At 31.1% G+C, this 15,044-nt stretch overlaps 1 protein-coding gene across 9 annotated transcripts in view; it reads left to right on the forward strand.

Annotated features, from left to right (window-relative positions):
• LOC127843823 (pituitary homeobox 1-like) overlaps positions 1 to 15,044 on the forward strand; it is a 41,653-nt gene that overhangs the window by 18,986 nt on the left and 7,623 nt on the right. For 3 of the 9 annotated variants that reach the window (XM_052373671.1, XM_052373668.1, XM_052373667.1), the window contains exon 2: positions 1,929 to 2,460. The exons of 5 other annotated variants lie outside the window; for them this stretch is intronic. In XM_052373671.1, the coding sequence (XP_052229631.1) occupies positions 1,929 to 2,460 (532 nt within the window). The remainder of the gene's footprint in view (positions 1 to 1,928; positions 2,461 to 15,044) is intronic. One more of the 9 variants, XM_052373669.1, reaches the window with a different exon arrangement.

Below are 15,044 nucleotides of genomic sequence, written 5' to 3' on the forward strand. Positions count from 1 at the left end.
CATTCATATTCATTCTATATCCATTCATATTCATTCATATCCATTCAATATTCATTCATATCATTCATATTCATTCATATTCATTCATATTTCATTCATATTCCATTCATATCATTCATATCATTCATATTCATTCATATTCATTCATATTCATTCATATTCATTCTATTCATTCATATTATTCATATTCATTCATATTCATTCATATTCATTCATATTCATTCATATTCATTCATATTTTGACCCCTCCCCAACTCCCTCCTACGTCGTCCAGTCGTAGGAGGAGATCTCTTACTTGAATACTCTTATGGTTCATACTTTGTTCAGACTATCAAGCATAGAAAATATATTTATTCCAAAGCAGTATACACAAAATCTATTAAATCAATATTTATTTCTACAAGCATACGTGGCCTTGATGCATGGTCTCTTTACTTTCATAATCTTTCTCTCTTTCCTCCCAAGTAACAAACATAGAAATTAGATAATCATATGTAAAGCGTTCAGATATTTTGAAATAAACTTCATGATACCAACCCCCATGACCTTGACATTTAACAAGATGATCTCAAATTTAATGGACTTCCTCTGTTCCGTCTAAACTACCATTACTCCAATTTGCATGATAGTAGGTCGAATAATCAGTATGCGGTAAGAAATTCCCTTTGACAAGCCCTTGTTAACTTGACGTATTTTAGATATAATTCAGAAGCCAATGTCTTCATACGAGCTCGTCTGACATTTATCTTTCACCTTGTGAGCCTCATAACAAACAATTTCGTTCGTTCGTTCATTTTGTTTCTTTCTCTTTTTACTAAATTCTCTTATTATCCACTCATTTGCTGCGAGTTGTTGTTTTTATTTTACAAGCATTATATGTGCATTCGTATTCGTTGTTATTGTTTCGCAATTTGTAAATCTTCAATACTTTTAATTTTGTATGTTAATTAAAATATAAAGTCATTAAACCAATGCCGTGTGTACACACAATTTATATAGAATCGAAGATATTTTAACATGAAGTGAATACATTTTAGAACATATTATTCAGGTATTAATTTATCGTGTTTGCCAACGTGTGAATAATGCCTTTTTAAATAGTAATTACCCAATGAATTATGCCTTTGATTGACAGCACGGGAAGAGCTGATTTCAAATTTACCATAAATGGCGGGTGTGACAAGTTTGGTAACCGTAGAACGAGTTCACTCAAACAATGCCATCATGTCTGAGATCCAAGCTCGTATATAATGCCCCTAATTCTCCAAGCTAATCATAATCGTGTGATTACTGAACAATAACAGCTATCAAGAGATATCCTGAGCTCATTAGTAAGAGAAGCCATCGCTTAAAAATCAGTGATGAAACTGGTAAGTTTAATTACTTATTATCAGTGAGTTAATAGAGATATAATCATTGCGATTATAGCAGTTAATCATTATAAATATGTAGGCAAAATGCATATATACTCTCTTGTATAATCAATATAGAAAGTTGTGTGTCTTTTTTTATTTTTAAGACCGAAACACCATACAATGTTTCGTTAAATACTAGTATTAATAAAACATAATAATCATAGTTAACCATATTTTAAAGGGACCTTTTCACGGATTTTGGGCTTTTTATGAAGTTTGCCATAAAATGCTTTATATTGATAAATGTAAACATTGGATCTAAAAAGCTCCAGTAAAACACAAGAATAAAATTAAACAAAGAAAAATGTAACCTCAACCAGGCACGAACGAGCATGGTAAATGTTCAGTATTATTGTTTCTTCACACATATCATAACTAAAACGAACATTTGCGAATATGAAACAATTGTTTTTAATTTTGTCAATTTACCAAAACGTGAACAGGTCCCTTTAAATATTGAATAATCTAATTGTTGTGTACTTTTCAATAAACGTTCTTTCTTCCATTTAATAGTCGACTCAGCAGACGACAAATGCCGCTTTCAGCCTGGACAGTCTTCTTTCCTACACATGGATGTCTGCAGAAACGCCTGTGTCGCAAAACAGTAATGTACCTATTTGTGAAAGGCGGTCAGAAAGCCGCCCAAGCTTTGATTCTCCTCTCATTGCTGAAACTGGTATTTCTCATAACATCACGCGAATACTTAATGGACACCAGCAGCCAATCAAAGACGTCAGTGATACTGTAAGAGAGAGGTCACGAGCAGCGCGATACTCTCCGTATGACGTGGCATACACAGCGTCATCAAAACAAGCAAGTCACGAGAGATGCCAATCCACAGATGCTGTAGAAACGGAAATGAGCGCAGCAACAGGCATTAATGAGCACCGAGGAACTCCGAATACGAGCAACTGCTCCATGTCGTCGTTCGAGTCGTTATCACCTATTTCATCTTCTTCCACTGCCGACACTGCTTCTCCAACCGAAAATGGATCCGACTCTTCCCAAACAGATGCCGATTTAGCGGCCAGTCCGGATCATAAACCTGATCAAAAGAAGAAACTGACAAGAACAAATTACACGAAAGAGCAATTGAAGACGTTGCTGAAAATCTTTCACGAAAATCCGTACCCTGACTCGGAGATGATGGATAGCATTGCAAAGGACTTCGGCGTCAAGGAAACCAACATCAAGATCTGGTTCCAGAACAAGCGCGCCCGATGGCGCAGGCGAGTGGAGAATGTAAACAGCTCAATGCAGTCCTACACACCGTCGGCCACTATGATGTCACCATATGCGTCATACGGGTTCCCATACAATCAAGTGACGCCACAGCAGGTATGTGGATATCAGAACTACCCATGGATGCAGACAGGAACGTTTAGCCACAACAACAACCAGCTACTTCCGGCATTCGAGCAAAATATCGCGTTGTCGTCATCAAGTTATAGCCCATTTCCATCATCGCTATCTTATTCACAGATGGTCAACACCACCAGCTATCCATCAGCTGCAGAGAATAGCAGGACGTCACAGCTGCAAGCAATTTACCCAAACAATATGATGTACCGTAAAACTATGTTGCATGGTGTTTATTAATTATAGCATGTGATATTGTTGTGTTATATATGTAAAGTGCTGCAATAAAATGTTATTTGTTATTCAATGAGTAGCTTATCTTTGTTGTGTTGAATGTATCGTAACTTTGTAATCATCCATATTATGCAGTTAATTATTGGCTCTCCTTAGTGATCTTAAAACCCACACATCTATCATCCATTTTATGCCGTTAACCACTGGCTCTTCTTAGTTATGTGTGGTCTTTAAACCAACACATCTACATTGTGGTCCGAGGGTATTCGTTGTTTTAATGGAATTCGACTCTCCGAATACTAGTGATTTAAGGCTTCATGTCTCTGAAAAACATTAAGAACAATTTTCGTATTTATATGTCATTAAAGTCGGTAAGAAACCATGGAAACGACACATATTGTGAATATTTCAAAAAACGTATTTCAACAATTGGTCTATACTGTACTCGTCGTTACCATAAAGCCTCGTATATTTTCGTACACCCATGTACAACTATCGTATAACACGAGTTAAGCATTGTCAGCAAGATGTAAATTCTGAATATTTGTATCAAATTCAATAGTTAATATAATGTAGTCACCAAATTATTAAAGACGTGAAAATCTATTTTAAAAGATAACAATTAAGATTACATTGCCACGTTTTATATGCTTTATTTGTTAATTTGTTCACTTGCAATCTTAGATAGGTCTGTATGTTAGCTACACACACAAACAATATCAAATGTTTTATTCTATGCTTTATTTGTGAATTTACTTGTATTTAAATCACTTGCAATCTTAGATAAGTATGCATGTTAGCTACCTACACAAACAATATCAGCACATATCTTCCATCCAAACTTTAGTTCTTTTGCGGAAACAAGTTTTTTCATTTCAGTAACAGTGATATTGACTTTTTTCAACCTATAAGCATACGTGACATTAATTCATTAATTCATATTCATTAATTCATATTCTTTAATTCATATTCATTAATTCATATTCATTAATTCATATTCATTAAATCATATTTATTAATTCATATTCATTAATTCATATTCAGTTATTCATATTCACTTATTCATATTCATTAATTCATATTCATTGATTCATATTCATTAATTCATATTCATTAATTCATATTCATTAATTCATATTCGTTAATTCATATTCATTTATTCATATTCAACAATTCATATTCATTAATTCATATTCATTATTCATATTCATTAAGTCATATTCATTAATTCATATTCATTTATTCATATTCATTAATTCATATTCATTTATTCATATTCATTAATTCATATTCATTATATTAATTCATATTACTTCATTTATTCTTTTATTCATTCATTTTTCATGCATTTATTCATTTATTTATTCATTTATATTCATTCATATTCATTCATTTTTATTCATATTTATTCATATTCATTGATATCCAGTTATATTCATTTATATTCATTTATATTCATTTATATTCATTTATATTCATTTATATTCATTTATATTCATTTATATTCATTTATATTCATTTATATTCATTTATATTCATTTATATTCAGCTATATTCATTGATATTCATTTATATTTTTTTATATATATTTATATTCACTTATTCATATCCATTCATATTCATTCATATTTTTGCATTCATATTCTTACTTATATTCATTCCTTCATATTAATTCATTCATTTATATTCATTAATTCATATTCATTTTCATTCATTCGTGTATTCGTTCATTCATTCATTCATAGTCATGCATGTATGCAAAATCTATAGTCGTCTCTCTTTCCTCCAAAGTAACAAACATATAAATGAGATGATCATATGTAAAGCGTTCAATAGATATTTTTAACTATATTTCATGATACCAACCCCCATGACCTTGACCTTAAACAAGATGATCCCAAACTTTATGGACGTCCTCTGTACCAACTAACCGACCATTTCTCCAATTTGCATTATGGTAGGTCGAATTATTAGTATTCGGTAACAAATTCCCTTTGACATGCCCTTGTTAACTTGGCGTATTTTAGATATAATTCAGAAGCCAATGTCTTCATGCGAGCTCATCTGACATTTATCGTTCACCTTGTGAGCCTCATAACAAACAATTTCGTTCGTTCGTCCATTTTGTTTCTTTCTCTTTTTACTTAATACTCCAATTATCATTTGCGAGTTGGTGTTTTTATTGAACAAGCATTATACATGTATTTGCATGTATTCATATTCGTTGATATTGTTTCGCAATTTGTAAATCTTCTTATATACTTTTAATTTTGAATGTTTATTAAATGTATAGTCATGAAACCAATGCCGTGTATATACACCATTTATATAGAATCGAAGATGTACTAAATTAATATATTTTAACATGAAGTTAATACATATTACAACATGTTATATAGATGTTTATTTACCGTGTGTGTCAACGTGTGAGTTATGCCGTTTAAATAGTGAATACCCAATCAATTATGCCATTTATTAAAATTCCTATAATAATATGCATGCTCGTAGGTCAAAGCGTTGTCAAAATATAGTGCCAAAACGAATTTCCTGATACAAACTCCTGTGACCGTGACCTTTGATAGGACGACCTTATTATCACTGTAAATTATCATCTTTTATATTAAAAAAAATCAATAAAATGTTCAGAAACAAATTCAATGCTACGGTCGGTCGGTTTGTCAACCCGCTTATTCATTCGAATAAATGTCTTTATTCATGCATTCAATCAATTATTCATTCGATTATTCGTTCTTTCTTTTCTTCATGAATTAACTTATTCATTCCTATTCATTTATTCCCATTCATTCATTTATATCCGTTCATTCTTATTCATTCATTTATTTCTATTCATTAATTTATTTGCATTTATCCCATTCTGCCATTCATTCATTGATATTCATTCATTAATATTAATGCATTAATATAAATTAATTTGTATCACATGCCATACCCTGTTTCCCATGTAATATAACCATTACGAATATTTTATCTTTAACATGTGTAATGTACTTTTTAAGTGTTTTCATTGGCTTCGTTTTCGTTCGATTGACCAATCGCAATTTGTTATTTTGCTGAAATGAGGTCACGAAATGTACACAACATTCGGGATATATCATTATGTTTAGGTAAATATTTATTCAATTTGCTGATTTAAAAGCATGTGATAAAAAAGATCTCGTTAAGGAAATTCGTTAGTAAGCTCGCATAAGGCTCGCCTACAAACACAATTCCTGAACACGTTTAATAAAATATGGTATGATATGAAAACACGTGCCAGATCCTATATATGTTCATTCAATCATATTCATTCATTCATATTCATTTATTCATATTCATTCATTTATATTATTTCGTTCATTCATATTCTTTCGTTCATTCATATTCTTTCGTTCATTCATATTCATTTATTAATATTCATTCGCTTATATTCATATTTATTAATTCATGTTCATTCATTCATATTCATTCATCCATATTCAAATTCATATTCATCCATTCATATTCATCCATTCAAATGCATTCACTCATATGCATTCATTCATATGCATTCATTCATAGGCATTCATTTATATGTATTCATTCATATGCATTCATTCATATTCATTCATATTCATTCATATTCATTCATATTCATTCATATTCATTCATATTCATTCATATTCATTCATATTCATTCATATTCATTCATATTCATTCATATTCATTCATATTCATTCATATTCATTCATATTCATTCATATTCATTCATATTCATTCATATTCATTCATATTCATTCATATTCATTCATATTCATTCATATTTTGACCCCTCCCCAACTCCCTCCTACGTCGTCCATGTCGTAGGAGGAGATCTCTTACTTTGAATACTCTTATGGTTCATATTTTGTTCAGACTATCAAGCATAGAAATATATTTATTCCAAAGCAGTATACACAAAATCTATTAAATCAATATTTATTCTACAAGCATACGTGGCCTTGATGCATGGTCTCTTTACTTTCATAATCTTTCTCTCTTTCCTCCCAAGTAACAAACATAGAAATTAGATAATCATATGTAAAGCGTTCAGATATTTTGAAATAAACTTCATGATACCAACCCCCATGACCTTGACATTTAACAAGATGATCTCAAATTTAATGGACTTCCTCTGTTCCGTCTAAACTACCATTGCTCCAATTTGCATGATAGTAGGTCGAATAATCAGTATGCGGTAAGAAATTCCCTTTGACAAGCCCTTGTTAACTTGACGTATTTTAGATATAATTCATAAGCCAATGTCTTCATACGAGCTCGTCTGACATTTATCTTTCACCTTGTGAGCCTCATAACAAACAATTTCGTTCGTTCGTTCATTTTGTTTCTTTCTCTTTTTACTAAATTCTCTTATTATCCACTCATTTGCTGCGAGTTGTTGTTTTTATTTTACAAGCATTATATGTGCATTCGTATTCGTTGTTATTGTTTCGCAATTTGTAAATCTTCAATACTTTTAATTTTGTATGTTAATTAAAATATAAAGTCATTAAACCAATGCCGTGTGTACACACAATTTATATTGAATCGAAGATATTTTAACATGAAGTGAATACATTTTAGAACATATTATTCAGGTATTAATTTATCGTGTTTGCCAACGTGTGAATAATGCCTTTTTAAATAGTAATTACCCAATGAATTATGCCTTTGATTGACAGCACGGGAAGAGCTGATTTCAAATTTACCATAAATGGCGGGTGTGACAAGTTTGGTAACCGTAGAACGAGTTCACTCAAACAATGCCATCATGTCTGAGATCCAAGCTCGTATATAATGCCCCTAATTCTCCAAGCTAATCATAATCGTGTGATTACTGAACAATAACAGCTATCAAGAGATATCCTGAGCTCATTAGTAAGAGAAGCCATCGCTTAAAAATCAGTGATGAAACTGGTAAGTTTAATTACTTTTTATCAGTGAGTTAATAGATATATAATCATTGCGATTATAGCAGTTAATCATTATAAATATGTAGGCAAAATGCATATATACTCGCTTGTATAATCAATATAGAAAGTTGTGTGTCTTTTTTTATTTTTAAGACCGAAACACCATACAATGTTTCGTTAAATACTAGTATTAATAAAACATAATAATCATAGTTAACCATATTTTAAAGGGACCTTTTCACGGATTTTGGGCTTTTTATGAAGTTTGCCATAAAATGCTTTATATTGATAAATGTAAACATTGGATCTAAAAAGCTCCAGTAAAACACAAGAATACAATTAAACAAAGAAAAATGTAACCTCAACCAGGCACGAACGAGCATGGTAAATGTTCAGTATTATTGTTTCTTCACACATATCATAACTTAAACGAACATTTGCGAATATGAAACAATTGTTTTTAATTTTGTCAATTTACCAAAACGTGAACAGGTCCCTTTAAATATTGAATAATCTAATTGTTGTGTACTTTTCAATAAACGTTCTTTCTTCCATTTAATAGTCGACTCAGCAGACGACAAATGCCGCTTTCAGCCTGGACAGTCTTCTTTCCTACACATGGATGTCTGCAGAAACGCCTGTGTCGCAAAACAGTAATGTACCTATTTGTGAAAGGCGGTCAGAAAGCCGCCCAAGCTTTGATTCTCCTCTCATTGCTGAAACTGGTATTTCTCATAACATCACGCGAATACTTAATGGACACCAGCAGCCAATCAAAGACGTCTGTGATACTGTAAGAGAGAGGTCACGAGCAGCGCGATACTCTCCGTATGACGTGGCATACACAGCGTCATCAAAACAAGCAAGTCACGAGAGATGCCAATCCACAGATGCTGTAGAAACGGAAATGAGCGCAGCAACAGGCATTAATGAGCACCGAGGAACTCCGAATACGAGCAACTGCTCCATGTCGTCGTTCGAGTCGTTATCACCTATTTCATCTTCTTCCACTGCCGACACTGCTTCTCCAACCGAAAATGGATCCGACTCTTCCCAAACAGATGCCGATTTAGCGGCCAGTCCGGATCATAAACCTGATCAAAAGAAGAAACTGACAAGAACAAATTACACGAAAGAGCAATTGAAGACGTTGCTGAAAATCTTTCACGAGAATCCGTACCCTGACTCGGAGATGATGGATAGCATTGCAAAGGACTTCGGCGTCAAGGAAACCAACATCAAGATCTGGTTCCAGAACAAGCGCGCCCGATGGCGCAGGCGAGTGGAGAATGTAAACAACTCAATGCAGTCCTACACACCGTCGGCCACTATGATGTCACCATATGCGTCATACGGGTTCCCATACAATCAAGTGACGCCACAGCAGGTATGTGGATATCAGAACTACCCATGGATGCAGACAGGAACGTTTAGCCACAACAACAACCAGCTACTTCCGGCATTCGAGCAAAATATCGCGTTGTCGTCATCAAGTTATAGCCCATTTCCATCATCGCTATCTTATTCACAGATGGTCAACACCACCAGCTATCCATCAGCTGCAGAGAATAGCAGGACGTCACAGCTGCAAGCAATTTACCCAAACAATATGATGTACCGTAAAACTATGTTGCATGGTGTTTATTAATTATAGCATGTGATATTGTTGTGTTATATATGTACAGTGCTGCAATAAAATGTTATTTGTTATTCAATGAGTAGCTTATCTTTGTTGTGTTGAATGTATCGTAACTTTGTAATCATCCATATTATGCAGTTAATTATTGGCTCTCCTTAGTGATCTTAAAACCCACACATCTATCATCCATATTATGCCGTTAACCACTGGCTCTTCTTAGTTATGTGTGGTCTTTAAACCAACACATCTACATTGTGGTCCGAGGGTATTCGTTGTTTTAATGGAATTCGACTCTCCGAATACTAGTGATTTAAGGCTTCATGTCTCTGAAAAACATTACGAACAATTTTCGTATTTATATGTCATTAAAGTCGGTAAGAAACCATGGAAACGACACATATTGTGAATATTTCATAAAACGTATTTCAACAATTGGTCTATACTGTACTCGTCGTTACCATAAAGCCTCGTATATTTTCGTACACCCATGTACAACTATCGTATAACACGAGTTAAGCATTGTCAGCAAGATGTAAATTCTGAATATTTGTATCAAATTCAATAGTTTATATAATGTAGTCACCAAATTATTAAAGGCGTGAAAATCTATTTTAAAAGATAACAATTAAGATTACATTGCCACGTTTTATATGCTTTATTTGTTAATTTGTTCACTTGCAATCTTAGATAGGTCTGTATGTTAGCTACACACACAAACAATATCAAATGTTTTATTCTATGCTTTATTTGTGAATTTACTTGTATTTAAATCACTTGCAATCTTAGATAAGTATGCATGTTAGCTACCTACACAAACAATATCAGCACATATCTTCCATCCAAACTTTAGTTCTTTTGCGGAAACAAGTTTTTTCATTTCAGTAACAGTGATATTGACTTTTTTCAACCTATAAGCACACGTAACATTAATTCATTAATTCATATTCATTAATTCATATTCTTTAATTCATATTCATTAATTCATATTCATTAATTCATATTCATTAAATCATATTTATTAATTCATATTCATTAATTCATATTCAGTTATTCATATTCAGTTATTCATATTCATTAATTCATATTCATTGATTCATATTCATTAATTCATATTCATTAATTCATATTCATTAATTCATATTCGTTAATTCATATTCATTAATTCATATTCAACAATTCATATTCATTAATTCATATTCATTAATTCATATTCATTAAGTCATATTCATTAATTCATATTCATTTATTCATATTCATTAATTCATATTCATTTATTCATATTCATTAATTCATATTCATTATATTAATTCATATTACTTCATTTATTCTTTTATTCATTCATTTTTCATGCATTTATTCATTTATTTATTCATTTATATCCATTTATATTCATTCATATTCATTCATTTTTATTCATATTTATTCATATTCATTGATATCCAGTTATATTCATTTATATTCATTTATATTTATTTATATTCATTTATATTCATTTATATTCATTTATAATCATTTATATTCATTTATATTCATTTATATTCATTTATATTCATTTATATTCATTTATATTCATTTATATTCATTTATATTCATTTATATTCAGCTATATTCATTGATATTCATTTATATTCATTTATATATATTTATATTCACTTATTCATATCCATTCATATTCATTCATATTTTTGCATTCATATTCTTACTTATATTCATTCCTTCATATTCATTCATTCATTTATATTCATTAATTCATATTCATTTTCATTCATTCGTGTATTCGTTCATTCATTCATTCATAGTCATGCATGTATGCAAAATCTATAGTCGTCTCTCTTTCCTCCAAAGTAACAAACATATAAATGAGATGATCATATGTAAAGCGTTCAATAGATATTTTTAACTATATTTCATGATACCAACCCCCATGACCTTGACCTTAAACAAGATGATCCCAAACTTTATGGACGTCCTCTGTACCAACTAACCGACCATTTCTCCAATTTGCATTATGGTAGGTCGAATTATTAGTATTCGGTAACAAATTCCCTTTGACATGCCCTTGTTAACTTGGCGTATTTTAGATATAATTCAGAAGCCAATGTCTTCATGCGAGCTCATCTGACATTTATCGTTCACCTTGTGAGCCTCATAACAAACAATTTCGTTCGTTCGTCCATTTTGTTTCTTTCTCTTTTTACTTAATACTCCAATTATCATTTGCGAGTTGGTGTTTTTATTGAACAAGCATTATACATGTATTTGCATGTATTCATATTCGTTGATATTGTTTCGCAATTTGTAAATCTTCTTATATACTTTTAATTTTGAATGTTTATTAAATGTATAGTCATGAAACCAATGCCGTGTATATACACCATTTATATAGAATCGAAGATGTACTAAATTAATATATTTTAACATGAAGTTAATACATATTACAACATGTTATATAGATGTTTATTTACCGTGTGTGTCAACGTGTGAGTTATGCCGTTTAAATAGTGAATACCCAATCAATTATGCCATTTATTAAAATTCCTATAATAATATGCATGCTCGTAGGTCAAAGCGTTGTCAAAATATAGTGCCAAAACGAATTTCCTGATACAAACTCCTGTGACCGTGACCTTTGATAGGACGACCTTATTATCACTGTAAATTATCATCTTTTATATTAAAAAAAATCAATATAATGTTCAGAAACAAATTCAATGCTACGGTCGGTCGGTTTGTCAACCCGCTTATTCATTCGAATAAATGTCTTTATTCATGCATTCAATCAATTATTCATTCGATTATTCGTTCTTTCTTTTCTTCATGAATTAACTTATTCATTCCTATTCATTTATTCCCATTCATTCATTTATATCCGTTCATTCTTATTCATTCATTTATTTCTATTCATTAATTTATTTGCATTTATCCCATTCTGCCATTCATTCATTGATATTCATTCATTAATATTAATGCATTAATATAAATTAATTTGTATCACATGCCATACCCTGTTTCCCATGTAATATAACCATTACGAATATTTTTTCTTTAACATGTGTAATGTACTTTTTAAGTGTTTTCATTGGCTTCGTTTTCGTTCGATTGACCAATCGCAATTTGTTATTTTGCTGAAATGAGGTCACGAAATGTACACAACATTCGGGATATATCATTATGTTTAGGTAAATATTTATTCAATTTGCTGATTTAAAAGCATGTGATAAAAAAGATCTCGTTAAGGAAATTCGTTAGTAAGCTCGCATAAGGCTCGCTTACAAACACAATTCCTGAACACGTTTAATAAAATATGGTATGATATGACAACACGTGCCAGATCCTATATATGTTCATTCAATCATATTCATTCATTCATATTCATTTATTCATATTCATTCATTTATATTATTTCGTTCATTCATATTCTTTCGTTCATTCATATTCATTTATTAATATTCATTCGCTTATATTCATATTTATTATTTCATGTTCATTCATTCATATTCATTCATCCATATTCAAATTCATATTCATCCATTCATATTCATCCATTCATATGCATTCACTCATATGCATTCATTCATATGCATTCATTCATAGGCATTTATTTATATGTATTCATTCATATGCATTCATTCCTATGCATTCATTCATATTCATTCATGCATATTCATATTCATTCATATTCATTCATATTCATTCATATTCATTCATATTCATTCATATTCATTCATATTCATTCATATTCATTCATATTCATTCATATTCATTCATATTCATTCATATTCATTCATATTCATTCATATTCATTCATATTCATTCGTATTCATTCATATTCATTAATATTCATTAATATTCATTCATATTCATTCATATTCATTTATATTCATTCATATTCATTCATATTATGCCCCCTCCTCAACTCCCTCCTACGTCGTCCATGTCGTAGGAGGAGATCTCTTACTTTGAATACTCTTATGGTTCATACTTTGTTAAGACTATCAAGCATAGAAATATATATTTTCCAAAGCAGTATACACAAATTCTTTTAAATCAATATTTATTCTACAAGCATACGTGGCCTTGATGCATGGTCTCTTTACTTTCAAAATCTTTCTCTCTTTCTTCCCAAGTAACAAACATAGAAATTAGAGAATCATATGTAAAGCGTTCAATAGATATTTTGAAATAAACTTCATGATACCAACCCCCATGACCTTGACATTTAACAAGATGATCTCAAATTTAATGGACTTCCTCTGTTCCGTCTTAACTACCATTACACCAATTTGCATGATAGTAGGTCGAATAATTAGTATTTGGTAAGAAATTCCCTTTGACAAGCCCTTGTTAACTTGACGTATTTTAGATATAATTCAGAAGCCAATGTCTTCATACGAGCTCGTCTGACATTTATCTTTCACCTTGTGAGCCTCATAACAAACAATTTCGTTCATTTTGTTTCTTTCTCTTTTTACTAAATTCTCTTATTATCCACTCATTTGCTGCGAGTTGTTGTTTTTATTTTACAAGCATAATATGTGCATTCGTAATCGTTGTTAATGTTTCGCAATTTGTAAATCTTCAATACTTTTAATTTTGTATGTTAATTAAAATATAAAGTCATTAAACCAATGCCGTGTGTACACACAATTTATATTGAATCGACGATATTTTAACATGAAGTGAATACATTTTAGAACATATTATTCAGGTTTTAATTTATCGTGTTTGCCAACGTGTGAATAATGCCTTTTTAAATAGTAATTACCCAATGAATTATGCCTTTGATTGACAGCACGGGATGAGCTGATTTCAAATTTACCATAAATGGCGGGTGTGAAAAGTTTGGTAACCGTAGAACGAGTTCACTCAAACAATGCCATCATGTCTGAGATCCAAGCTCGTATATAATGCCCCTAATTCTCCAAGCTTATCATAATCGTGTGATTACTGAACAATAACAGCTATCAAGAGATATCCTGAGCTCATTAGTAAGAGAAGCCATCGCTTAAAAATCAGTGAATGGAACTGGTAAGTTTAATAACTTATTATCAGTGAGTTAATAGAAATATAATCATTGCGATTATAGCAGTTAATCATTATAAATATGTAGGCAGAATGCATATATACTCTCTTGTATAATCAATATAGAAAGTTGTGTGTCTTTTTTTTATTTTTAAGAGCGAAACACCATACAATGTTTCGTTAAATACTAGTATTAATAAAACATAATAATCATAGTTAACCATATTTTAAAGGGACCGTTTCACAGATTTTGGGCTTTTTATGAAGTTTGTCATAAAATGCTTTATATTGATAAATGTAAACATTGGATCTAAAAAGCTCCAGTAAAACACAAGAATAAAATTAAAGAAAGAAAAAAGTAACCTCAACCAGGCACGAACGAGCATGGTAAATGTTCAGTATTATTGTTTCTTCACACATATCATAACTAAAACGAACATTTGCGAA

The sequence above is a fragment of the Dreissena polymorpha genome, chromosome 9 (assembly GCF_020536995.1).
Source record: "Dreissena polymorpha isolate Duluth1 chromosome 9, UMN_Dpol_1.0, whole genome shotgun sequence".
NCBI lineage: Eukaryota > Metazoa > Mollusca > Bivalvia > Myida > Dreissenidae > Dreissena > Dreissena polymorpha.